General features: G+C 39.1%; 1 protein-coding gene across 1 annotated transcript in view; it reads right to left on the reverse strand.

The window, feature by feature from the left end:
* Nucleotides 1–277: 277 nt before the first annotated feature.
* Nucleotides 278–27,356, reverse strand: part of COG3 (component of oligomeric golgi complex 3) — an 80,556-nt gene continuing 53,477 nt past the window's right edge. Inside the window, exons 20-23 of the mRNA XM_024569630.4 lie at nt 18,451–18,526; nt 11,736–11,863; nt 10,845–10,943; nt 278–2,382 (exon numbers count right to left, since the gene is read on the reverse strand). Of these exons, the coding sequence (XP_024425398.2) occupies nt 2,353–2,382; nt 10,845–10,943; nt 11,736–11,863; nt 18,451–18,526 (333 nt within the window). The 3' untranslated portion in view covers nt 278–2,352. The remainder of the gene's footprint in view (nt 2,383–10,844; nt 10,944–11,735; nt 11,864–18,450; nt 18,527–27,356) is intronic.

Below are 27,356 nucleotides of genomic sequence, written 5' to 3' on the forward strand. Positions count from 1 at the left end.
GGGGCAGTAAGACACCTCAGAAGTGTCTTTCCACGATAATTATCTTGCCAAAATAATCCAGAGCGCAAGTAAAACTGAGGCAATCTGAGTAAGATTGGCAGAGTGCACCAATGTCAATATCCTGCTTATTAAAATGTGTTACAGTTTTGCAAGATGTTACCACTGGGAGAAACTACATAAATGTACAAGGGATCTCTCTGTATTATTTCTTACAACTACATATAAATCTACAAGTTGACACAATAAAAATTTCATTTAAAATTTTTGAAAAGAATCCACACACATAGCAGACATGTGAAGACAAAGTAGGAAGCAAAAATCTTTATTTTTTAAAAAATTCACATTTATTAAAAACAGCAATTTCTAGGCAAATAATATAAAGCCTTTTAAATTATTTCAAAGAATGTACACTCTTTATATAAGTAAACACTTGAAACTGTACAGATTTAAACAAATATTCATTTAGCAAATAAGTTGGACCACTATCAATCTACTCAGCACTTTGTAAGGTGTTTGAGTGTTTCAGAAATAAAAGATTCAACACAAGACCAAGTGCTGTCAAATATTTTTCTCCTTAAGAACACACTCTGCTCTGTACATCAAATTAAATCAATCATACTATAGTACAATAATCATGCCCTCATTTCTTTGGAAAGGCTTTTTAAAAATCAAATATACAATATAATACATAAAAATGAGTATTTTATAGTTTATTTCATTAAACTTGTATTTTAAATACTAGGTAGAAGCAAATCCAATCTATTTCATTTGTTTCATGTCAATGAGTGAATATAAACCCTCTTTACCTTCCACCTTCCCAAAATAGAGTATTAAGCTCTATCAATCAACATCCAACACCAATTTAAAGCGAGCTCAAAAGCAAGTGACCTGTTTAAAATGATAGACATGTAACCTATCTACACAGGGTCTGCTTTAACGGGATGAGAAAAGCTGCAAGTCACTTAGAATGGGGTCTGCTGGCTACATTCCAGAACACTCACCAGTGTTCCATCTCTAGGTTAGTGTTGGAATAACTCAAAATTCCTTTTGACCCAAAAAGCAAGCTACATTTTCTATGACGTCAGAGGCAAAACCAACCCAATCAGAAAATAGCTATTCGTAGGACAACTCACAGAAGTGCATAATTTATTTGGTGATCCCTGATATAGTATGGCAGGTTTTGGGGGTGGGCCATCTTCACCCTACTTGTCTTTTGTTAGTAAAATTTATTCACTGTAGCAGGCACTCAGCACAGCCACTGAATATACAGGACTTTAAAGTGTTCGCTTTTCAAAGAACTACTAAAACTGAAGGCAGTGTACAGAAGGCTGGCAACCCTGACCTTCACGCAGGAGATACACTAGTCATCAGATTTCCTTCTCTCCTTTACCTACCAGAGTAGCACACCTTAACTGGTACTTCCCAAACACAGACACCAACTGCGGCACCATGAAGATCCTTACTAAAGACACCACCCGTGAAGAGGCTGCAGCTTCCTGCTCTTGAACATTCTATACCTAATCAAGGAACCTTATATGAGGTCCTTGCATCTTGAAACTAACTCACATCAAAAACATAGGAAAAGGGGTTTGGGAGAAGTAGAAGAGGGCAAAAGGGGGATAAATGATGGCAAAAAGAGACCTGACTCTGGGTGGTGAGAACACAATGCAGTGTGCAGATATATTATAGAATTGTATACTTGAAACCTGTTATTAACCAAAGTCACCCTGATATATTCAAACAATAATAAAAACATTTTTTAAAGACACAGGAAGATAACACCATGAATTCCCAGGAAACCAGAATGTGTTCTCAGAACATCCAATCTACTCCAAACTAAATTTCAAAGTGATAAGAGAAACATTACATTGAGTGTAGAAATAACATTTCTGGAAGTAAAAAAAATAGTTACTGTGGAATGCTGAGGGGTTACAAATGTTGCAGTGTTGTGTACTTTAACAAACCTTACTCCAGAAGCTTTCTAATTAACTGTGTTTCCATAAAATTCTTCTCTACTCTACCTACTGCAACTTATTTTCATTGCACATCTTTTGCTAAGAACCATCTCACTGCATGCACACCAAAGTTACCTCTTAGAGACTTACATTTCTTGAGACCATTTAATGAGGCAGTTATTGCTGCTCATACATTAATCTTTGGCATTTTTTGACGTTTTAAAAGTGAAACACCAATTATTTAACATTCTCCTTGTTTCATTTTGCAGTCAGCAATGAGTAGCACAGTTGTGTGGTTCTCAGGGACATTCCTATGTACAATTCCTCAAGTGTCCTGCAGGCCACATGACTTTTCAGCCACTCCTGCCAGACAGACCATTTTCAAGCACTGGCCTGGTTATTTAGAAAGTGACAGCAGGAGGTTCACCTGAAAAGCAATGTGAAAGGTTATGTTAGTTCTGCTGTGGAATACTATAAGAAAAGTTGTTTATCTTCAAACACATAATGAGAAGGAAAGTCTAAGATTTTTAAGAGACCATGGCATAACATGGACCCACAGTGCTGATCTGATTTCTGAAGCTGCCACTGGGCACTGGGTTTTGTGGAGGCCTGTGGAAGGTTACTTACTACACTCCATTATCTAATCTAGACCCTCAACTCATCTGGAATCCAATGAGGATAACAGAAAAAACTATATATCAACACAGATAAGGGACAGAAATACATCTGAATAAATCAATTTCACCTTTTTTTTTTAAATGCAGAGTGTGTTTTGAGAAAAGTTGTAAGTCAAATTTTTAAATGACTCTTAAAAGCATAAGAACAGGCATGACAAGTGAATTTCAGCTCACACGCTAACTCTTACTGAACCCAGGACCACCCTCCCCACTCTGTAGAGAAGGTGTGACACAGAGCCTGCCAGGAAACCAGAGGAACCCGCCATGGTGACAAGGGGGGGGGGGGGGGCGGGGACTGGCAGCCTGCACACCACAAATTGTCACCCAGGCCCTAGCAAGATTTGCAGTTAAATAAAGATGCCAGTGAGCCTTTCTATAAAGTACAAACCATTTTGATAATAAAAATAACAACCTCATAACCTCTTTTATCAATTTATACTTCTAGTGAGAGGGACACAAAATCACCTTTGTTTTTCCTGTCCAAAACATAAAACCTAGATCTAGTGATGAGAAAAAAGACAACTCCAAATTGAGGGACATTCTACAAAATAACTGGCCTGTCAAGGTAAAGGAAGCACAAAAAAGGCTGCAGAACTGCTCCAGAACAAAAGGAACTAAAGAGATGTGACACTTAACAGCAGCTCCAGGACTGGACCCTGGCCTGGGGAAACATATCTATCTGTAAAGGATGCTACTGGGTGAGTTGGGGATATTTCAATACTGTCCATTAGATAACAATGACAATGTTACACTTCATGTTTAGATAATTGTGCTAGGGTAGAGTAAGAGAATTCCTTGTTCTCAGAAAGTACACTGAAATATTTCTAAGGAGCGGGGCAAAAGTGTCTCCCAACTTCCTTTCAAATGACTTAAAAGAAGGGCAGGGAGGGAGAGGAAAGGGAGGAAGGAACAAAGATAAAACAAATGGGGCAAACAACTGGGTCAAGTACCTTATTACCATTCTTGCATTTTTCTAAAAGTTTGAAATTATAACAAAATTCAGTTACAAAAATATTTGCTCAGATGATCCTTATGGTGGGGTTATGTCCTGATAAACCCACTGTAAGTTGAAAACACCATCAGTCAAAATGCATTTGATACACCTAATCTACCAAATATCACAGCGAGCCTAATTTACTTTAAACATGCTCAGAACACTTACATTACCTTACCTTACAGTGGGCAAATCATCTATTGCAATGAACACAGAGTAGAATATCGGTTGTTTCCCCTTGTGATCTGGGAGCTGTGGCTCACTGCCCTGACCAGCATCATGAGAGAGTATTATACCACGTATCTAGCCCAGGAAAAGAGTGAAATACAAAATTCCAAGTATAGGGGCCCGGTCAAGATGGCAGCGTAGGTAAACATAGCTTGCCTCCTCACACCACATCAAAATTAAAACTAAACTATAGAACAACTATCAGAAATTGAAATGAATGAAGTCCTACAACTATGAAATTAAGGAAGAAACCATTATCAAGACCAACAGGAGGGGCAGAGACACAGAACAGGCTGGTCCCACAACCACATATGAAGGATAAAAATCAAGAGGGATATCTCAGGGAGTGCCAGCCCCACACCAGGCCCCTCAGCCCAGGGATCCAATGCCAGGAAGATAAGTCTTCATAACTTCTAGCTGTAAAAACTAGTGGGGATTGAGGCTGTGGAAGACAAACTTTTGGAGTCCCAGGTAATCCTCTTAAAGGACCCATGCACATACTCACTCCAATTCATTCCCTCTGTGCTACTGTGCAGGGGCAGCAGCTTGAAAGGCATCAAAGACATATGGGAAGGAAGTCAACTGTCTGGCAAAAGGGTGAGAACTAGGAAGCAGCTTTCTCCCAGACAAAAGTGCTGTCAGAGACCACTGTTCCTTTTCTGAACCCTCCCCCCATAGAGTCACAGAGCCATCAGGATATGTGAGACTCCATCAGCCTGGCTCACACTATTTGCCCTACCCTGGTGATTCCTGAGACTCTGCCCCAGCCAACTTTCATGACCACCCAAGCTGTTCCCAGCGACTTTTCCATACAAATGGTTTCTCTTGGCTTGTGCTTCAGATTTCACTAAATTCTCTGAAACAAGCAGCATTAGACTTCAGCAAGCCTTGTACCTCTAAGTTACCCCAGGCCTCACAGTAGCAGCAGCCAGCCTTGGTTCACAGCATGGCCTCACCTGGGCACCTACAAGCCCAGCACAAGAAGCAGCCATTGGCAGACCACTTTGTACATTGTGCTGTGTGGCACTAGAAAAAATACAGGTCGTGGCTGACCTTGGACGTGCCAACAGCAATCAAGGCTCAACTACAAGAGGAGGGTGAACACATCCCACACAGTGAGCACACTGTGAGTACCCAGCTTGGGTAATATGGGAGACTGTGCCACTACAGGACACTTACTATTAGACTATGCTACCAAAACAGGGAGTCATAGCAGCTCTACCTAATACATAGAAACAAACACAGGGAGGCTGCCAAAGTGAGGAGACACAGAAACATGGCCCAAATGAAAGATGAAAACTCCAGAGAAATAACTAAACAAAAGGAGATGAGCAATCTGTCAGATACAGAGTTGAAAACAGTGGTTATAAGGATGCTTAAGGAACTTAGTGGGGACTTCAACAGTGTAAAAAGATCCAGCCAGAAATGAAGGATACATTAATTGAAATAAAGAACAATTTACAAGGAATCAACAGTAGAGCGGATGAAGCCAAGAATCAAATCAATGATTTGGAATATAGGGAAGCAAAACACAACCAATCATAACAGCTAGAGATACAATAATCCAAGAAAAAAAAATGAGGCTATTGGAAGGAGCCTGTGGGACAACTTCAAGCATACCAACTTCACATCATGGAGGTGCCAGAAGAAAACAAGGCAAGAAATTGGAAATCTATTTGAAAAAATAATGACAGAATGTCCCTGGCTGGGTGAAGGAAATAGACATACAAGTCCTGGAAGCACAGAGATGCCCAAACAAGATGAACCCATAGAGGCCCAAACCAAGATACATCATAATTAAAATGACAAAGGTTAAAGACAAAGAAAGAATCTTAAAAGCAGGAAGAAAAAAGCAGTTACCTACAAGGGAGCTCCCATAAGACTTAAAAGCTGATTTCTCAAAAGAAACTTTGCAGGCTAGAAGTGATTGGCAAGAAATATTCATAGTGATGTAAAGCTGGGACCTACAACCAAGAGTATTCCACCCAGCAAAGCTATCATTTAAAATCAAATGACAGATAAGAGCTTCCCAAATAAGAAAAAGCTAAAGAAGTTCATCACCACCAAACCAGTATTACATGAAATGTTAAAGGGTCTTCTTTAAGAAGATCAAAACTATAAACAAAAAAATGACAATGCATACCTATCAACTCTTGAGTTTTGATAAAAAAAGCAGAACAGTAACAGTATCATAGATTCAGACAAAATTTTGATGATTGCCAAATGTAAGGGAGACCAGAAGGTTGGGTGAAAAAGGTGAAGGGATTAAGAGTACAAATTGGTTACAAAAGAGTCACAGAGATGTAAGTATAGCATAGGGAATAGAGCAGCCAAAGAACATACCATACTTTGTTATGTATAATGCACACCCACGTTTTTTAGTTCAGGAAAAAAATATTTCATTTTAATTTTTTAATTCAATTTTTTAATTATTTACTTTTAGAAACAAAACTGATTAACATATTCCAGGGTATTATTTTGTATATGGATATACTTATTGCTCTCTAGAGTTACACTTTTAACACATAAGCATAAATAAAAGAATTAAAAACATTTATATAGATACAGTGTTAGTACTACCCATGTATAATGTGTATCCTTATTTTTCCCTCAAAAATTTGGGCAAAAAAGTGTGCATTATATGCAGCAAAGTATGGTATATGCAAAACCAAAGGACATGGACAACAGTGTGGGGAATGACTCAGGGAGTTTGTGAGGGTCTGGGTGGAAGGGAGTTAAGGGGGAAAAATAAAATACTTGTAATAGCATAAACAATAAAATATAATTTTTAAAAAATTCCAACTATAGTTTCTACTGAATGCATGTCACTTTCACACTATCATAAAGCCAAACCTTTGTATGTCAGGACTCATCTGTACTGCCATATATTGGATCTTAAGAATAGGGTTCATTAAAAGGAGACTTGACTTAGGGTGATAAACACACAATACAATATACAGTTGATGTATTATAGAGCTGTACACCTGAAACCCATATAATTTCATTAACCAATGTCACCCCAATAAATTCAATATTAAAAAAAAAGAAAATGGGTCAAAAACACTCAATTTCCAGGAAAATTTAAAATGGAAGAGAAATCCATGAAGTGGAAATACAAGATTCTGGTTCCTACCATATAGCTGTTGGCAAAGTGACTTAACTCTCAAGGCCACAGTAAGGCCACCTTTTCTTCATCAGTTAAATGGCACAAATATAGAAGGGTCAAATGAAGACTGAGTGACATAAGCCCTGGCTGGTGTGACTCAGTGACCTGAGTGCCGGCTTATAATTGTTCTTTATTTCAACTAATATATCCTTCATTTCTGACTGGATCTTTTTTACGCTATTGAGGTTCCCACTAAGTTCCTTGAGCATCCTTATAACCAGTGTTTTCAACTCTGAATCTGATAGATTGATCATCTCCCTTTTGTTTAGTCATTTTTCTGGAGTTTTGATCTATTCTTTCATTTGGGCCATTTTTTTTCTTTTAAATATATTTTATTGATTATGCTATTACAGTTGTCCCATTCCCTCCCCTTTACTCCCCTGTTCCTTGCATCCTCCTTCCCACCCACACCCCTCCCCCTTAGTTCAGGTCCATTGTTCGTACAAGTAAGTTCTTTGGCTTCTACATTTTCTATACTATTCTTAATCTCCCCCTGTCTATTTTGTACCTACAAATTATGCTTCTTATTCCCTGTGGGCCACGTTTCTTGTCTCTTCATTTTGGCAGTCTCCCTGTGTTTGTTTCTATACATTAGGTAGAGCTGCTATGACTCTGTGTCTTGGTAGCGTGGCCTAATGTAGTAGGTGTCCTGTAGGGTCCAATGGCACAGCCTCCCCTATCACCCAAGCTGGGCACTTGAGGTGCTCCCTTTGTGTGGGCTGAGTACACCCCTCTTGTAGTTGAACCTTGATTGCTGTTGAGAGGTCACTGGGTGGTGTTTACACAGGCCAGTAAGCTGCAGTGACTGGCTGTGACACTGACCACCAATCTCTGCCCTCCGTGGCATTATCAGCTGTGCAGTGGCAGTGTGGTGGGGCTCTGACATGGTCTGTAGCTCTCCACTGGTAGAGGCTCTTCAGCTTCTGGGGTGGTGCAGGCCAAGGTCAGCCCCTGCCTGTGTTCTGCCTTGGGCCACCCTGCATGAGCTATAAAGCAATCTGTGATGGACACTACTTTTGCTGGACTTGAAGATTCCCAGGTGAAGCCAAGCTGTGAATCTAGGCAGGCTGCTGCTAGTGCTGGGCCTGGGGCCACTTAGCAAGAGGTAAGGGTGCTGGAGGCTCACTGAGGCTGGCTGTTGCTTGTTTGAGAGGATTTAGGACCTTGTGAAGCATGAGCCAAGACCAGCCATTCATATGGAAGTCATGTTACAGTTCGGGTGGGCATGCACATTGGGTGGGATGGAGTCTCAGGGGATCTCCAAGGCAGGGCAAACAGTGTTAGTGAGGTTGATGGAGTCTTTGATGTGGCACCCACCTCCTGGTTCTGTGGATCTTTGGGAGGAGAGTTCAGAAAAGGGGCAATGGTCTCTATGGCCTCTCTGCCTAGGAGGGGAGAAAGCTGTCCCCCATGTCTCACCTGGATGTCAGACACTTCAGTTCCTCGCTGTATACCACTGCTGCCTTTCAAGTTGCTACTGCGGTGCTTGAGCTCAGTGGGAGTGAGTCTGTAAGTGCATGGGGGGTTGTTTAAGAAGAACTGCCTGGGACTTCAGCAGTTTTTTTCTGCTGATTCAATCTGTGCTGGTTTTTGCAGCTAGAAGTTATGGGGTGCCTGGTGTGAGCCTGAGACTCCTCTGTCCCGAGACATTCCTCCTATATTTTATCCACCATACATGGATTTGGACCCAGCCTGTTCCACATCTCTGCCACTCCTATCAGTCTGGATGGATGTGGTTTCTTTAATTCTGCAGTTGTCAGACTTCCATTCAACTCGACCTCTGATGGTTCTGAGTGATGGTTGTTCTTTAGTTTAGTTGTAATTTTGATGTGGTTGTGCGAGGAGGCGAGCTGTGTTTACCTATGCCCCCATAGGTTGCAACCCACTGGTACATCATGAAAATAGTGTTTCAGAAGAACAAAGTACAGAAACACAAGGCAAAGCACTGAGTTGCACATAATGTAAACCTTTTAAGTTACAGATATATATATATATATCAGTATGCACATACACATACATTTACTAAAATGTGTATCTCACTGGCAACAGTCAAGTCGGAGCTCTGAAACTCGGTGTTCTTGGTAAGCCCTACCCTGCTACTCCCCATATACATTCATGCAACTTACTATGACCGGAGAAAAAAATTAGACATGTTGAATGATCTCTCTTGGATTGTAATCACAGAACTCAACTGAGCCTTCCTTCTAATATCATTAGCAACTTCTCACTTTCAGTGATGACCTTCCTTTCTGTTTCATTCACACATGTGAAGGAGGCAGATGACAGCTTCCATGAGCTCCCATCACATCCACTACCTCCCGACATGTGTGCCCCCCAGTCAGCTTTCTCTCTTTTTCCATGACTGAACCACCAACCACCAAACAAAGGCTCCACCCTTCAACTGTTCCTGAGATTCCATCCTCCTTCTGTACTCAAGGACATTTTTCCAGCATCAATTTTTCCTATTCTTTGGATCTTCCCCATGAACATACAAACATGCATTTTCTGCCTATCTTTAAAAATTTTAAAAAAAGGTTAATAACAATCACAAATAAAAAATTATCTTTAATTCAATAACAAAAATTGTTATCTACAGGGAGAGAACTGTAATGAGAAAAAAGACATCTCAGAAAATGGGTAAAAATAGCTCTAAATTTTGAAAATAAACCTAAGTATATTATAGTTAATAGCATGATCACAGAATAGAATTACTTCAAATGACTTATTTAAAAAGTCTATTAACTGCACAACCCTAGAACTGCAGAGATATCTTTTAAAAATGTGACCCATATAGCCATACAAATGGATATATACAGCCATAAAAAAGAACATGGATAAGCTTTGGAAACATTGTGCTATGAGAAAAAAGCCAGTCATAAAAGGCCAAGTGTTATAAGATTCCATTTAATGAAATATTCAGAATAGGCAAATCCATAAAGACAAAAAGTAGATCAGTAGAAGAGTGGAGAATGGAGATTCTGCTAATGAGTATGGGATTTCTTCTGGGGGGGATTAAAATATTCTGGAATTAGACAGTGGTGATGCTTGCATAATTTAGTGACTATACTAAAAACCAATGAACTATCCACTTTAAACAGTGAATTTTATAGCACATGAATTATATCTCAATAAAAAATATGACTCGTTTCTCCTCCAGCTACCACTCCATCTTTTCTCTCTGCATACAGAAAAACCCCTCAAAAGACTTACCCACACTCTCTGCGTCAAGTATTTCTTCTCCCACTCTCCACCCATTCCAATTAGGCTCTCATCAACCTTACCACTGTTCCCCAAATTCTCTAGTTCTGACCATACACTAAACTATACTAAACTTAAGTATCGCCCATAGCACCAGTCTACTCATAATACATAATAGGTTCTCATAAAAGCTTGCTGACTGAATTGAATGAATTAATAATAGTAAACACAAACTGAGCTCTATATTCAGTTTTTAAACTTATGAAGAAGAGAGAACACTAACACTTCTAACATCTCATCTCTAAAATAACTTTCTTTTTTTCATTTGAAATGTGGGCCTCAAAGCAAGCATATTGCGAACAAAATTTTTCAGCAACCTAAACAACACTATTTGAATCTTTCAAACAGTTCATTAATCTTAAACACAGCAACTCGCAATATTAGAATTAAGAAGCAACTGGAAATTCTAAAACCATCACCAAAAATTTGACAAAGTTTGAACATCAGAATACAATACTGAACAAGTTTTAAAATTAAAATTAAAAACATAGTTACTCAAATACATTACTCAAGTAAAATAAGAGGTTATAAAAGTAACAAGGATCTTAAGACTATGGATTGATTACCTGTTCCATAGTAGGACAAGCAATGATGTGGATATCTTCAGGACTGAATTCTTCCTTTAACAAAACATGGAACTTCTGGAAGACTTGCTGAACATTATTCTTAGAAAGAGAGGTAATCATATTAAATGAGCTACTAAAAACATATGCAGTCACCTTAAACATGAAGCACTAAGAATGTTAAATCATAATGATAATTGACAAAACAAGTGGAGGAAATGTATCTTTCATGGGATTACAAAAGACATATATAATTTGCACTTAATATTTCACATGCTAGCACAACCCAACTAACACTCATTTAACACTTCCTGGAAAAACTAAACCATGGCAAGCCCTGTCCCCGCAGAGAGTCTTCAGCAGCATTTCTCACACAAAAGATAATTAAGTTTCTAGACACATAAAATGTACTTTTAAAAAATCAACCAACACTTTGGGTAAGGATGTGAGCTCAACACAGAGCTGAAGTTATGAATTCTAAATTTGCTCTGACATTTAATACTTTAGTGGCTACTGCAAGACATTTATTTCCACTACTCACCAGTAACACAGGGCGTAATTCCTGAAAAGCTACTCTCTTGAGTGTTGGGCCACAAATCCAATGCCAGGGTCTAACTATTTATTTATTTACTAACTTCTCCTTTTAGATGTAAGATAACTCAGTGCCAAAGGCATTTAAGACAAAGTGAGGGTGGGGGAAAAGGTACAATCAGACAAATGCCGGCTTTGTAAGCCTTTGAAGAATCACAGTGATTATTAGCCAACTTCACTAGAATAATATAGCAACAGGAAGAGGTATGTAATTTTTAAATATCCGTAGGAAGAGTAAGATGGTATACAAGGTCAGAATAGTTGAAGGGAGTGGCAAACATTCAAATATATTATGATACTCACCCTAACAGGTTTAAATAAGATGAACTCGGTGTCTTTGTTGGATAGGTATAATGACATACTTCTCAAAGTCAGAGGCAGCTTTGCTTTTATTGTCTTGTAGACATTCGTCACAAGGTCACTGACCTTTGCTGGAAAGAAATTAACCTCATTAGTGTCACAAAGAAAGAGAAGAAACATTTCCATTTTAATTCAGAGGGGAATAAAGGGAGAGGAAAAATAGCAAAAGAAAAGACTATTTCCCCAAAGAATTCTTTCACTTTTCTTATTTATTTATCAAGTTTAATCACAAGCTCTATTAACAAGTACCTTCTAAATACAAAATTCTAATCCCTAGGGCAGCAAGAATTCCCCAGCATGCTTCAGGACATTCACTGGGCCTTTACTGTGGTTGGTGCCTTTGGAATTTAGAGATAAGTGTTAAGGTAAACTAAAAAAACATTTGCAGAGAGATATTAGTAAGAATTACTTCACAATGATGGAGCTTATTCATTTGCAGAACTAGCTCTCAGTAACAGATACACTCTGCCTCACAAGAGCATTCAGAAAATATCCATACATATTTAATGGGAACTAAAAATTCATTTGTTACATTCTTATACTGTATCATCACAAAGGGAACAGAATTCCAAAAGACTATAACTGAAATAATTATGTAGCCCAAATGTAGTGTCTGAAAAGATGATAAAGATGAAAAAGAGTAGTAATCTGTATTAAGTATTTAAAAGGAAAATACCTAGGAAAGTACAAAGGGAAAGACTGATTAATAATTTCAAAGATGTTCAACCTCATTCATAATTAAAGAAAGGCATATTAAGATGTTTTCAGATTGGCAAAAATTATTAAGATTGTGAATATCCATGTTTGACGGGGGTGTAGGGACCTCATCCACTGATGATGGGAATACAAATTGGTTCAACTTCTTTGGAAGGGTATTAGGCAATGTCTAGTGAAATCAAAAATATACATACTCTTTTACTTAACATTTCTACTGCTAGAAATTTACTTTGATGTACTCACAAAATACCAAAATATGGGTGTACAGGGACATTTATTAAAGAGAGTATGGAAAACAAAAAACTAAAATAATTCAAATATCATTAATAAAATTACTATATTAAATAGTAATTTTAGGAATATATTCTATGCATTCATTAAACAGAATGGATACAGCTGGACAGGCTGGTACAGAAAGGACTCCAAGATACAGAATAAAGTTTAAAAAGCAAGGACTACAGTATAATCTTATTTGTACCACCTGTTTTAAGTCCATATATGCTGCTGTATACATAAATAATTTGGTGAGAGAAACCATTACTAGTGGTTACCTTTGAGAGAACTAGTTTGGAAGTGGAGAAGAGAATTACTTTTCATTTTATACTTTTTTGCAATTCAAATTTTATATCATGTTAAAAAAACTTTTTTTTAAATTGAGGAAGGATGTGGTAGAGCAAGATAAGAAAATGCCAATGCTCTCAAGAAGAAAGAACAAACAATATACAAATTGCTTACTTTTCATAAAATACATGAAAGCTCCTTTAAGACAATTAATTCCATAGGCTCTGGTTCTATCATCACTAACACACTTCAAGGATCACTAAGACAGTTTTCAGAGCTCTTGATCACCAAAAGATGTGTGCGGAGCCCAGTAAAAAAGAGTACACTAATCCTCCTTTATCCAAGGTTTCACTTTCCACAGTTTTAGTTACCCTGAGTCAACTGCAGTCCAAAAATATTAAATGGAAAATTCTAGAAATAAATAATTCATAAGTTTTAAACTGCACATCATTTTGTGTGATGAACTCTCACCATCGTAGGCAGGACATGAACCATCCCTTTGCCCACTGCATTCACGCTGTATTCACTTGTTAGTCACTTAGTAGTCATCTCAGTTATCAGTTTGACTATTGTAGTATCGCAATGCTAGTGTTCAAGTAACCTTTATTTTACCTAATAATGGCCTGAAAGCGTGAAAGCAGTGATGCTGACAATTCAGATATACCAAAGAGAAGCCGTAAGGGCATGAATGTTTAGGAAAAAGCATACTATTTACAGGGTTTAGTACCATCCTAGGTTTCAGGAATCTATTGGTCAGGGGTTGGGGGTCTTGCATTGTATCCCCTGTGGGTAAGGAGGACTGCTATCTCCTCTAATTCTTGAAAAGACATATTTCCCAAAGTAAAATAACAAAATAGCATCCAAATTTTAACTCCATCTCCTATGACTTTATCATGAAATGACCCCAGAAACCTGATCAAATCTGCATGAACCAGTAACCCCAGGTTTCTAGGGGCCCAAGATAAGTCCCTCGATTGGTTTTTTATTTTAATTTATTTTATTGATTATGCTATTACAGTTGTCCCATTTCCCCCCCTTCACTCCACTCCATCCTGCCCACCCCCTCCCTCCCACATTCCCCCCCTATAGTTCATGTCCATGGGTCATACACATAAGTTCTTTGGCTTCTACCTTTCTATAGCATTCTTACCCTCCCCCTATTTACTACCTACCATTTATGCTACTTATTCTCTGTACCTTTCCCTCCTTTCTCCCCCTCCCACTCCCCTGTTGATAACCCTCCATGTGATCTCCATTTCTGTGATTCTGTTCCTGTTCTAGTTGTTTGCTTAGTTTGCTTTTGTTTTTCGTTAGGTGTGGTTGTTAATAACTGCGAGTTTGCTGTCATTTTTACTGTTCATATTTTTTATCTTCTTTTTCTCAGATAAATCCCTTTAACATTTCATATAATAAGGGCTTGGTGATGATGAACTCCTTTAACTTGACCTTATCTGGGAAGCACTTTATCTGCCCTTCCATTCTAAATGAAAGCTTTGCTGGATAGAGTAATCTTGGATGTAGGTCCTTGCCTTTCATGACTTGGAATATTTCTTTCCAGCCCCTTCTTGCTTGTAAGGTCTCTTTTGAGAAATCAGCTGACAGTCTTATGGGAACCCCTTTGTAGGTAACTGTGTCCTTTTCTCTTGTTGCTTCTAAGATTCTCTCCTTCTCTTTAATCTTGGGGAATGTAATAATAATGTGCCTTAGTGTGTTCCTCCTTGGGTCCAGCTTCTTTGGGACTCTCTGAGCTTCCTGGACTTCCTGGAAGTCTATTTCCTTTGCCAGATTAGGGAAGTTCTCTTTCCTTATTTGTTCAAATAAAATTTTAATTTCTTGCTCCTCCTCTTCTCCTTCTGGCACCCCTACAATTCGGATGGATGTTGGAATGTTTCAAGATGTCCTAGAGGTTCCTAAGCCTCTCCTCATTTTTTTGCATTCTTGTTTCTTCATTCTGTTCTGATTGGATGTTTCTTTCTTCCTTCTGGTCCACATTGTTGATTTGAGTTCCAGTTTCCTTCGCATCACTATTGGTTCCCTGTACATTTTCCTTTGTTTCTCTTAGCATAGCCTTCATTTTTTCATCTAATTTGTGACCAAATTCAACCAATTCTGTGAGCATCCTGATTACCAGTGTTTTGAACTGTGCATCTGATAGTTTGGCTCTTTGTTGCTTAGTTGTATTTTTTCTGGAGCTTTGATCTGTTCTTTCATTTGGGCCATTTTTTTTTTTTTGCCTCAGTGCGCCTGTTAGGTAAAGGGGTGGAGCCTTAGGTATTCACCAGGGTGAGGTACTGCTGGTCGCTGGGCTGTGATGCTGTATGTGGGGAAGGGTCCGATAGGGAGCTATGGTGCTTGCTCCACTCTCTGCCAGTTATCAGTCACTCCCTTCGCTACCTACAATCAAATTGGGCCCTTCTGGTGCTGCTTCCCAAGTGGGTGGGTTTGTGTACATTCTGGGACCTTGTGGGTCTCTCCATGGAACTCTCCTGTGAGGCTGGGAGTTTCTCTCACTGCTGCCTCAGCCCCAAAGGTGTTTTCAGTCAGTGGTTTGAGGCTTTATTTCCCCATGCTGGAACTCTGGGTTGTGCAGTCTATCACCTGGTCCACCAGCTGCTCCTTGCCAGTCAGCTGCAGCTTTGCCCACCCCGCTCCACAATCCGCCACCTTGCTGGGCCCACCAGCCACCGCCTTGCCATGAGTCCTCTCTGCCCGTCTCCACCTTTCCTACTGGTCTGGATGAATGTTTCTTCTTTATCTCCCTGGTTGTCGGACTTCCATATAGTTCGATTTTCTGTCAGTTCTGATTGTTTTTTGTTTTTAAATTGTTGTTGTCCTTTTGGTTGTGCGAGGAGGCACAGTGTGTCTTCCTACCCCTCCATCTTGGCCGTAAGTTCCCTCAATTGTTTTTGATGTTCTCACCTCAAAAGCCCAAAAATCTCTCTGATATTATGTGAGGGCTTCTTTTTTTTTTAAGTACTCACCCAAGGATATGTTCATTGATTTTTAGAGAAAGAGAGGAAGGGGGAAAGAGAGAGAGAGAGAGAACCACTGATATGAGAGAGAAACATCAATTGGTTGCCTCTAGGACATACCCTGACCTGGGATCAAACCTGCAACATTTTGGTGTATGGAACAACACTCCAACTATCTGAGCCACCTGGCCAGGGCCATGTTGAGGGCCTGTTGTATTACAGATCAAGAAAAAGCGGCTCCACAGCCCCAACCAGCTAAGCAGAAAATACAAGTAGGTAAACTGAAGTGCCATAATTTTATTTGCCAAGATCTCCTCAGTTAGCAAAAAAAATGAGTTAAGTAAGAAAACAGGAAGCCCTATTTCAATCTGTCCTTTTGTTAGTTTCCTTCATCTTTACTCTTGACAATTCTAGTAATGCTTATGAGCACAACACACCTAACACTGGGAGTTCTATTTTTTCCACTTGAAAAAATAACAGCTTCTATTTTAAATGAAAGAGGATCTTTCCAAAGGGCCACTATGCATCAAGGCCCTGGCTTAGCTGTACCAAATATAAATATGCCCATGCCTATTTATTGGTTACTACCTATTTTAAGAAAGATTACACCCAGGAGTTTCATTTACATAACATTCAAAATAAAATCAGCTCTTATTTCTAAATAAGCTCTATAAAACTAAAATATTGAGCCCAAGGCCCAATTAATCCAAAGATGATTAGAATTCTCTCTGGAACCATGCTGAATTATGAACATAAAGTCTGCTCCTGACTTTGAGGGGTCAAATCAGGTTGTCATCACCAGGCCAGTATTGTCAGTAAAAGAATCTGGTTTTCTGTCTTCTGACAGCATGAACTACAGCAACAAGTATGCTCTCTGTCTTTTAGTTAAGGTGGCAAAGATTCCAATCTCATACAGTAAACAGAAAGCCTAAAGCATGAATGTCACAAAGTTACTTCCAATAAAGCAAATCAATGCAAACCTGTATTAACATCAACAAAGTTCACATGACAAATTTTTGAAATAAAATCATGCCTTCCTTTCAAATACAATTGATAATTCTCTACATTTACAAATCTTTCTAAGTGATAGAGCTACTCTTTCAACTTCTTAGTTCTAGTTCAACTTCAAATTAACACGAGGCATTAAATAATGATAAATGAAAATTTCAGAATGGCATCAATTCTTTTTCCCAAAACAAATACCTGACACATATAACATTGTTTTATATGGAAAACCAATCACATTAAAAACTTAATTCCATATTACATGCCTGTTGGCCGTTAATTCTTATAGATGCTAAGCCAGAATCGTCCTTTGGTTCTCCCTCACTATCAGCAAAAAGGTTCCCTACCAACTTGGACACCTTGGACACGGCTTACTTACACTAAATTAAAACACTGATTCTTTCACCATTTCTCCCTTTTTAGTTTCAGAGAATCACCATCACAGTATGATTCAGGGGAAGGCCAAAAATACCAATCTAACAAAACTATTTATTTTGGTTTAATGGCAACTTAAAATGTCACAAACTGTACCTAAATAATCACAAAGTTAGTCATGATTTTAAATGCCTAATGTCTAATACTAAAGAAAAAAAAACAAAAAACAAAAACATTCTGCCCCAGCTGTAGTGGCTCAGCGGACAGAGCACTGGCCTGAGAACCACAGGGTCACCAGTTCAATTCCCAGTCAGAGCACATGCTTGGGTTGTGGGCTAGGTCCCCATTTGGGGACATGCAAGAGGCATCCGATCGATGTATCTCTCACACATCGATGTTTCTCTCTTTCTCCCTCCCTTCCTCTCTCTCTAAAAATAAATAAATAAATAATTTTTAAATAAAAACCTTTTAGCACACAAAAAAACATACACTTAGTAAAGAGTAAGACTGGGAACATCTTACACATATCTTGCCACTGAGACAATACTACTGCCTGCTGACTCCCAACTGACACCACGATTTTTATAACTTTTTTCAAACACTCTAAAACATAAAACAGAGGGTGTAATTTGCATAAAGTGAGGAACAAAATAATGTACAATATCCCTTCATCTAATACTTGAAAATAGTAGCATTCTCTCCATGTGGTACAAATACTATCATATATAGTATGTATCAAAGCTGTATAATAGTGAAAAGCAGATATACAGAAACCAGCAGCCTCAAAGTGTTCCCTCCCATCTAAGCCACATTTTAACTGTGTCTGTATTTTTTAAATGCTTCCTTTCTCAAAATGCTTGTTGAAATGCAGGTATTGTTGTCCAATAAAGACTTGCCACCTCTAAACTGCATCTTGTACTAACCCAAAACACAGTAAGAATAGGAAACCAATTCCAAGGAAGGACTACATAAATGGAAATTAGTCAATATCCTAAAAAAAGAAATTCCGAGTAGCAAAATGTGAATACCTGGTTGTGCCCAAGGCTGCTGTGAGAGACTGTACTTGGGTCCTCCCTGAGTGGCCATTGTTTTTAATGCTGAAACCTAATAGAAGAGACAAAAAGTTTCATTTCACTGATGACATATTAAACCAGTACTTTTCTCAAGATACATACCACCATTTGAACCTATTAAAACATGATAATCAAACATACAACCCTAAAAGAAAATACATCATATCTCATAGTACATCATATCCTTTACAACTAATAAAATATTTTAGTAAAACTTCTTTTGTGATTTCAAGGTATATATTGTCTTGAAAAAAACCATAATAATGTGCTGGAACATTCAACCCAAAACTCTACCTGAGACAAAAATGAGGCTACAAATGTAGTAGAAAAATGTTAACACAAAACAAGCCTCTCTTTAAGTGGACTGTTATGTTAATATTAAATGATTATCATATGTTGTTAGAAAAATGTCAAGAGCTGGACAAAATCTCCTTTATATATACCAAGAGGGTCCTTTTCTTTATTACATCACAGGCAGAGAAAGTGTTATTTAAAAAAATACGATTTTCAAATGGCATCAAAAGGCACACTTAACCAACCAGTGTTACAGGTACACAGTTGGATGCCCACCTTCTCTTCATCTCTGTTTTCGTTCCTCAGCACCAGTACAGAGAAGCAAAACCAAAAAAAGTAGTTAGCTTCTTGGACCAGACTGTTCTTAGGATGGCAAATTATGGTGGGATTAAGGTATAGCTGGGAAGGGTGAAGGGCAGAAACCACATAAAACATTTTTAAAAAATAAATTATTAGGTGCCAAGGTCCGGGCCATGACCATGAGATTAGATAATCTCATTAGAAAAATTTGAGCACCAACTCCTTAGATTTCTCATAAAGGGCACAAATATGCAGGCAGAAGATGGACAGACAGTATATAATGTTAGCTCAGAGCTCTCCAGCCTTCTCTCTGTTTCTACCAAGTTCCTATTTCTGGACCACTCTAGGCCTTTGCTCACACTGCCTGAAGTATAAAATCACCCCTTTCCTACTATTCCTCAATTCTTCTTCATGTCTTTACTTTTCATTTTGAGATGTGACTTTTAAAAGTCACAGTCCAGCTTGGTCTTGGTTTGGGTTGCTATTTCGCATTCGACTGTTAGATCATCATGACCATGTCATCTTGGAGAGGCCTTCTAGTGGCTACTTGTGGTCTCCTGAGCTTGACTCTGGAAAGGCTGAGGTAGGCTGATTTGCATATAAACTATGCTGTTGACTACCTCAAAAAAAAATCTACATATGATTATAGATTAGACAATGCTAAGAGAAAAACATGATTGTGTTTAGCGCTGGTGCAGGATTCATATGAAAACATTTGGGTCAGATATTTTCTCTCAAACTCAAAAACCCATCCATGTTGTCGCAATGGCAAGATTTAATTCTTTTTTAAACTACTGTGTAATATTCCATTGTAAATACATACCACACCTTCCTTATTCTTCAGCCACACGTCTATCAATGGACACCTACGTTGTTTCCATATCTTGGCTATTGTAAATAATGCTTCAATGAACATACAGGTGCACATATCTTTTCAAATTAGTGTTCTTATTTTCTTTAGATAAATACCCAGAAGTGGAATTGCTGGGTTGTGTGTATACCCATTTTTAGTTTTTTAAGGAATCTCCACACTGTTTTCCATAGGAGCTGTACCATTTGCAGTCATATTGAGACAAACTTTTAAGAAGGGTTTGGACTGGTCAGGGGTATAACAGAAAGAGCACAGCATTTTGAGTCAGGAAAGCTGAGCTCTTGACCCCTCTGTCTGAAACAATAATAAGCAAGTCACTCAGTTTTTAGCACTGCTCCCAAAAAATTTCAAACATAAATATATAAACATACTAATCTGTCTACACTTACAAAATAGAAACACGGTGCTCTGAAAACTTTTTCCCCATTTAAATATAAATTCTAGACATTTTTCTGTATCCAACAGTTATCTTTTAACAGTAATGGCTGCCTGTTATTCCTCGGATTATTCCAGAATTTAACCAATTTCATAGTGACTTTGCAAATCATTTGTATATTAAAAGCAAATACAAACATGTATAGTCATCTCTATTTACTATCTGGTTAATGTATTATCTTTACGTTAAACCTCAAGGAGTATTTTCTTCAAAAGTTTTCCACAGTTAGCCCCATCTTTTTTTTTTTTTTTTTTAAACCTTACGGGATGAACACAGGCCTGTTGTCTCACAATGGCACTGCTGTAGACATCTTAATGCTTACATATTTTCTACTTTGATTTCCCACTAGGTTATAACTCCTTGAGAACAGAAATTAAGTTTATAGGTCAAATTCTACTGAACACACTACACCAAGAAAAACATTTTAATTTATAGTCTTGCTGAGGAAATTAAAAACACTTCAGAGGGAATATTAAGAATAAACTTGCAATACTTCAGCAAATGGCTTGAAAAATGAGTATTGCTAAACACAAATCTGGGTTTTTAGCATAAACTGGTTTCTACAATACCCACAACCGGTCTGTGTCCTACTTAGTTTCTTTTAAGCAATATTCAATATGATGAAATTCTAGAACACTAAAAAAGTAGTAACAGTTTGTGAGTTTGAGAGAAAATATCTGACCCAAATGTTTTTGTGTGAACCTCTACCTCCAACACTTAGAACAGTATTACATTCCCTGGGGCCAAATAGAGAAAAGATTGTTTTCCAAAGAGTAGGAAATGAGGCAATAGAGCATATATGTTCTTCTAGAACTTACTTTACTTTTCTCAAGAAATTGCATGAATTTTACCCCCAAATCAGGATGTTTACACCAGACATATGAAGTCTGTCCAGAAAAAGTCCAGCCATTGTTCATATAACAAGAATGGTTTACGCTACATCAAAGTAACCTGGCAGCCAAGGAGAGCAGAATAGAATGTGCATGTGTGAACAATGATGACTTCACTGCCCTAGTCAGTAGGGGTAGTAGACACTGTTGAGTTAGCATGTGTACTGTGTAGCTGTCACATCCAAAATGATTAAGTGGGCAAGATGCACTCACAGGAGTGGGGACAGTGACTCAGGTGATCCTGTCCAGAGGCACATTTCTTATATGGGAAGTGCACCAACCACATGGAATGAGTTTTCACAGACAAGCTAAACTGGCATTCAAGAGCAAGATCCCTTGGCTTCAAGTTTAAGATGGTGGAAGATCCAGAGCTCACCTCCTCTCATTTACACCAAAACTGCAACTACATATAGAACAGCTATCTCTGAAAATCACCTGAAGACTAGCAAAACAGATTTTCTATAACTACAGATATAAAGTAAAAGCCACACTGAAAAGGGTAGGAGGAGTAGACACAAAGCCTAGAGAGCACCTATCCTACTCCCTACTCCTCATGCAGTGACTCACGAGTGGGAGGGTTATCACACCCACGTGGTCATCCCTGAAGAGCGAAGGGTCTGAACCCTAGCCTGGTGGACCTGAACCAGGAAGTGGAGCCCTCATAACATCTGTCTTTGAAAACCAGCGAGGCTTACATCTGGGAGAGCCAAAGGGCTGTAGGAAACCCAGGTTGCGCTCTTTCTGAGTTCTGGCACAGAGGGAGATGTATGAAAAGCAGCTAGGTCACACATGAAGGTGATACATTTACTAATTTTAGATTTTAGTGTGTGTGCTGGGGGAGACAGGGATCTATTGGAACTTGCTCATGCCACAGGTGCAGGTGGGTACTGTTTTCCCCCTTCCCTTAACCTGGCTGGTCTGACACCATCCATTAACGTTGCTAACACTGTTCGCCCCACCCTGGCATTTCCCTGAGGACCTACCCAGGGTTGCACCCCTCCAAAGCACTTCCTGCCCTGCCACACACAGTGGGAGACATCACTCAGCACCAGCACATAGCACTGTGTCTGCAACAGCGGCAGTGGGCTTTGCAGCCAGCCATATCAAAGCCTTACCCTTCATTCCAGCGAGCCTGCAACAGTTGTGGCCAGGCCTCACAGCCAGCAGGCCAGATACCAGCCTTGCCTGCTGGTGTGTCCACAGAAGTTGTGGCCCAGCCACAACAGGAGGCTATACTAGTTCACCCTCCAGACCACCTTGCTCTGGTGACAAGGGGGACATTGAAATAAGGGTCCCACAGGAAAATAAGGCCACTTTTTCAAGACCAAGAGATTTAGCTTACCTACCTAATATAATACATAGAAAAAAACAGGCAAAATGAGGATAGAAAAGAATATGTTCCAAACAAAACCCCAGAAAAAGAACTAAATGAAACTGAGGTAAGCTGTCTACTAGATGAAGAGTTTGAAGTAACAGTCATGAAGATACTCATTCAACTGTGCAGCCAAACGAAGAAACTCAGTCAGAACTGCAGCAACTGGAACAAAGACCTAAAAATTCTAAGAAAGGACATAACACAACTGAAGAACGTAACAGTTGAAATGAAAAAAAACCACTGCAGGGAATCAACAGCAAATCAGATGACATGGAAGAATAGATCAGTAATCAGGAAAACAGGATAGTGGAAGTCATCCAACTGGAACATCAAAAAGAAAAAAAGAATTAAAAAGAATGAAGGTAGCAAAAGGGACCTATGGGAAAACATCAAGCATACTAACATTACAATCATAGGGGTCCCTGAAGGAGAAGAGAGAAATGGATAGAAAACCTATTTGTACAAATAATGGCTGAAAACTTTCCTAATTTGACAAAGGAAACAGACATCCAAGTCCAGGAAGCACAGAGTGTCCCAAACAAGATGAACCTAAAGAGACCCACATCAAGACACATACTTAAGTTGTTGAAAGTTGAAGATAGAGAGTATTCAAATCAGCCAGAGAAAAACAACTAGTTACATACAAGGGTATTCCCATAAGACTGTCAGCTGACTTTCAACAGAAACTTTGCAGGCCAGAAGGGAGTAGCATGATATATTCGACATGATGAGAGAAAAAAACTTATAACCAAGAATACTCTACCCAGCAAGGTTATCATTCAGAATTGAAGGAGAGATCAAGATTTTCTCATCAACAGGCAACAGTTAAAGTTCATCACCACTAAACCAGCATTACAAGAAATGTTAAAGGGAATTCTTTAAGTGGAAAAGGCCAAAACTTGAAATAAGATGAAAAAATATGTCACTGGTAAAGGCAAACATATAGTAAAGATAGTAGACCAACCACTTATAAATGTAGTATGAAAACAATTTAAATGGCAATAAGCCCATACCTATCAATAATTACTTCAATTGAAGTTGACTAAGTGCTCCACTGCAAAAACAGGATGACTGAATGGTTAAAAAATAACAAGACCCCTACATATACTGCCTACATGAGACTCCAGATTGAAAGACACACGGAGACTGGAAATAAATAAATGGAAAAGATATTTCATGCAAATGGAAGTGAAGAAAACAGAGAAGCTAGGATAGCGATGCTTATATCAGACAAAAAGACTTTAAAACAAAAGCTATATAACAAGAGACAAAGAAGGACCCAGCAATTGTTTTCTTCAGATAAGCCCCCAGAAGTGGAATGATTCAAAAAGATATTTGCACCTCTGTTTACTGCATTATTTACAATAGCCAAGTTATTGAAGCAACCCAGGTGTTCATCACTACATGAATGGATAAAGAAGTGGATGTGTGCGCACACATGCAAGCAACACACTAGAATATTACACAGCCAAAAAGGGAAGGATCTTTCTATTTGCAACAACATGGATAGACCTAGAGGATATTATGTTAAGTGAAATTAAGTCAGAGAAAGACAAATACTGTATCATTTCACTTAGGGGTGGAATCTAAAAAACTAAAATGAACAAACAAAACAAACTTGACCCATAGATACAGAAAAACTGGTAATTGCCAGAGGGTTGGGCAGTGGGGGTATGGGCAAAAGGCTAAGGGGATTAGGAGGTACAAACTTACAAATAAGTTATGAGGATGTAAAGTACAACATAGAGAATATTAATAATATCAGTATTACAATAACTTCGTATGGTGATAGATGGGTAGTGGACTTTTTGTGGTGATCACTTTGTAAGGTACATAAATGTGAAATCTCACTATGTTCTATACCTGAAACTAATACAATATCGTATGTCAGCTGTAATTTAATTCAGAAAAGCTTTACATTTCAGAATAAAAATTAGATAGGAAAAAATGACTGAATAGAACAACAAATCTGCATCAAATTTTGCATAAAGCTTGGCCATTCCTCCAAAGAAACTATTCAGATGATTCAGAAGGCTTTCAGGGACGATACAATGAGTGCAGCGCAAATAAAAGTGTGACACAAATACTTCAGAGATGGTCAAGAATCTGTTGAAAGGGATCCATGTTCTGGAAGGCCTGCAACAAGCAGAACACCTGAGAGTACTGAATGTGTGCAGGTCACAATCAATGAAGATCAGCAACTGATAGTGAGAGAACCAGAAACTAATCTGAGGATTCCAAAAAGTAATGTGTCCGAGATTTTGACACAGCATCTTGGCTTGCAACATGTTGTGGCAAAATCTGTTGTGTGGTTTCTGCTACCAGAGCAGAAGGAACATCGTGGTTAATTTGCTAATGACTTGATTCAAACTGCTACCAATGAACCAGATTTGGTGCCCTGTGACTTCTGGCTTTTCCCAAGACTAAAATCATCTTGAAAGGGCAGAGATTTCAGATCCTCAATGAGATACAGGAAAATATGATGGGACAGCTGATGGCAATTCCAACAAAGGATTCTGCAGTGTTGGAACAGGGGAAGAGATGCTGGGAGAACTGTGTGAGGTCCCAAAGTGCCTACTTTGAAGAGGACTGAGGCATCATTTGTCCTATGTAAAATATTTCTTGTATCTTCAATAAATGTCTCTATTTTTCATATTACAAGGCTGGATACTTTGTAAACAGACCTCATATTAAGATGTAGAAATGTGGGGCTTCCAGCCAAGATGGAGGCATAGGTAGACACACTATGACTCCTCACACAACCAAAAGGAGGACAACAATTAAAAACAAAAAACAACCAGAACTGACAAAAAATCGAACTGCATGGAAGTCCAACAACCAAGGAGATAAAGAAGAAACATTCATCCAGACCGATAGGAGGGGCAGAGATGGGCAGCCAGGCTGAGAGGATCCGCGGCAAGGCGGCAGCTGGCAGACCCAGAGAGGTGGTGGATTGTGAAACGCAGTAGGCCAGGCTGCAGCTGGCAGACCCCACAAGGTGGTGGCTGGAGGACCCTGTGGCCCCACATTCGCGCATAGATAGACTGGGAGGAACAGTGGGGGAGCAGAACAGACTGCACAATCCAGGGCTCCAGCATGGGGAAATAAAGCCTCAAACCTCTGATTGAAAACACCTGTGGGGGTTGAGGTGGCAGCAGGGGAAAATCCCAGCCTCACAGGAGAGTTCCATGGAGAGACCCACAGAGACCTAGAGCATGCAGAAGCCCTTCCACTTGGAAATCAGCACCAGAGGGGCCCAATTTGATTGTGGGTAGTGGAGGTAGTGACTTAAATCCAGCAGAGAGTGGAACAAGCGCCATTGCTCCCTCTCGGCCCCTCCCCCAAATACAGCATCACAGAGCAGAGACCAGCGTTACCCCGCCCCAGTGAACACCTAAGGCTCCACCCCTTTACATAACAGGCACGCCACGACAAAAAAAAAATGGCCCAAATGAAAGAATAGATCAAAGCTCCAGAGACAATTCAACTAAGCAACAAAGAGATAGCCAACCTGTCAGATGCACAGTTCAAAACACTGGTAATCAGGATGCTCACAGAATTGGTATTTGGTTGCAAATTAGATGAAAAAGTGAAGGCTATGCTAAGAGAAACAAAGGAAAATGTACAGGGAACCAATAGTGATGGGAAGGAAACTGGAACTCAAATCAACAGTGGGGACCAGAAGGAAGAAAGAAACATCCAACCAGAAAAGAATGAAGAAACAAGAATTCGGAAAAATGAGGAGAGGCTCAGGAACCTCCAGGACATCTTTAAGCGTTCCAACATCCGAATTATAGGGGAAGAGGAAGGAGAAGGAGAAGAGAAAGAACAAAACATTGAAAACTTATTTGAACAAATAAGGAAAGAGAACTTCCCTAATCTGGCAAAGGAAATAGACTTCCAGGAAGTCCAGGAAGCTCAGAGAGTCCCAAAGAAGCTGGACCCAAGGAGGAACACACTAAGGCACATCATAATTACATTACCCAAGACAAACAAAAGGAGAGAATCTTAGAAGCAGCAAGAAAAAAGGACTCAGTTACCTACAAAGGAGTTCCCATAAGACTGTCAGCTGATTTCTCAAAAGAAACCTTACAGGCAAGAAGGGGCTGCCAAGAAGTATTCCAAGTCATGAAAGGCAAGGACCTACATCCAAGATTACTCTATCCAGGAAGCTATCATTTAGAATGGAAGGGCAGATAAAGTGCTTCTCAGATAAGGTTAAGTTAAAGGAGTTCATCATCACCAAGTCCTTATTATATGAAATGTTAAAAGGATTTATCTAAGAAAAAGAAGATCAAAAATATGAACAGTAAAAATGACAGCAAACTCACACTTATTAACAACCACACCTATAACAAAAACAAAAGCAAGCTAAGCAAACAACTAGAATAGGAACAGATCCACAGAAATGGAGATCACATGGAGGGTTATCAACAGGGGAGTGGGAGGGGGGGAGAGGACGGAAAGGTACAGAGAATAAGTAGCATAAATGGTAGGTAGAAAATAGTCAGGGGGAGGGTAAGAATAGTATAGGAAAGGTAGTAGCCAAAGAACTTGTATAACCCATGGACATGAACTACAGAGGGGGAATGTGGGAGGGAGGGGGTGTACAGGATGGAGTGAAGGGGGGGGAAACAGGGCAATTGTAATAGCATAATCAATAAATATATTTTTTAAAAAGATGTAGAAATGTTT

Source organism: Desmodus rotundus, chromosome 13 (genome assembly GCF_022682495.2).
Source record: "Desmodus rotundus isolate HL8 chromosome 13, HLdesRot8A.1, whole genome shotgun sequence".
In the NCBI taxonomy this organism is placed as follows: domain Eukaryota; kingdom Metazoa; phylum Chordata; class Mammalia; order Chiroptera; family Phyllostomidae; genus Desmodus; species Desmodus rotundus.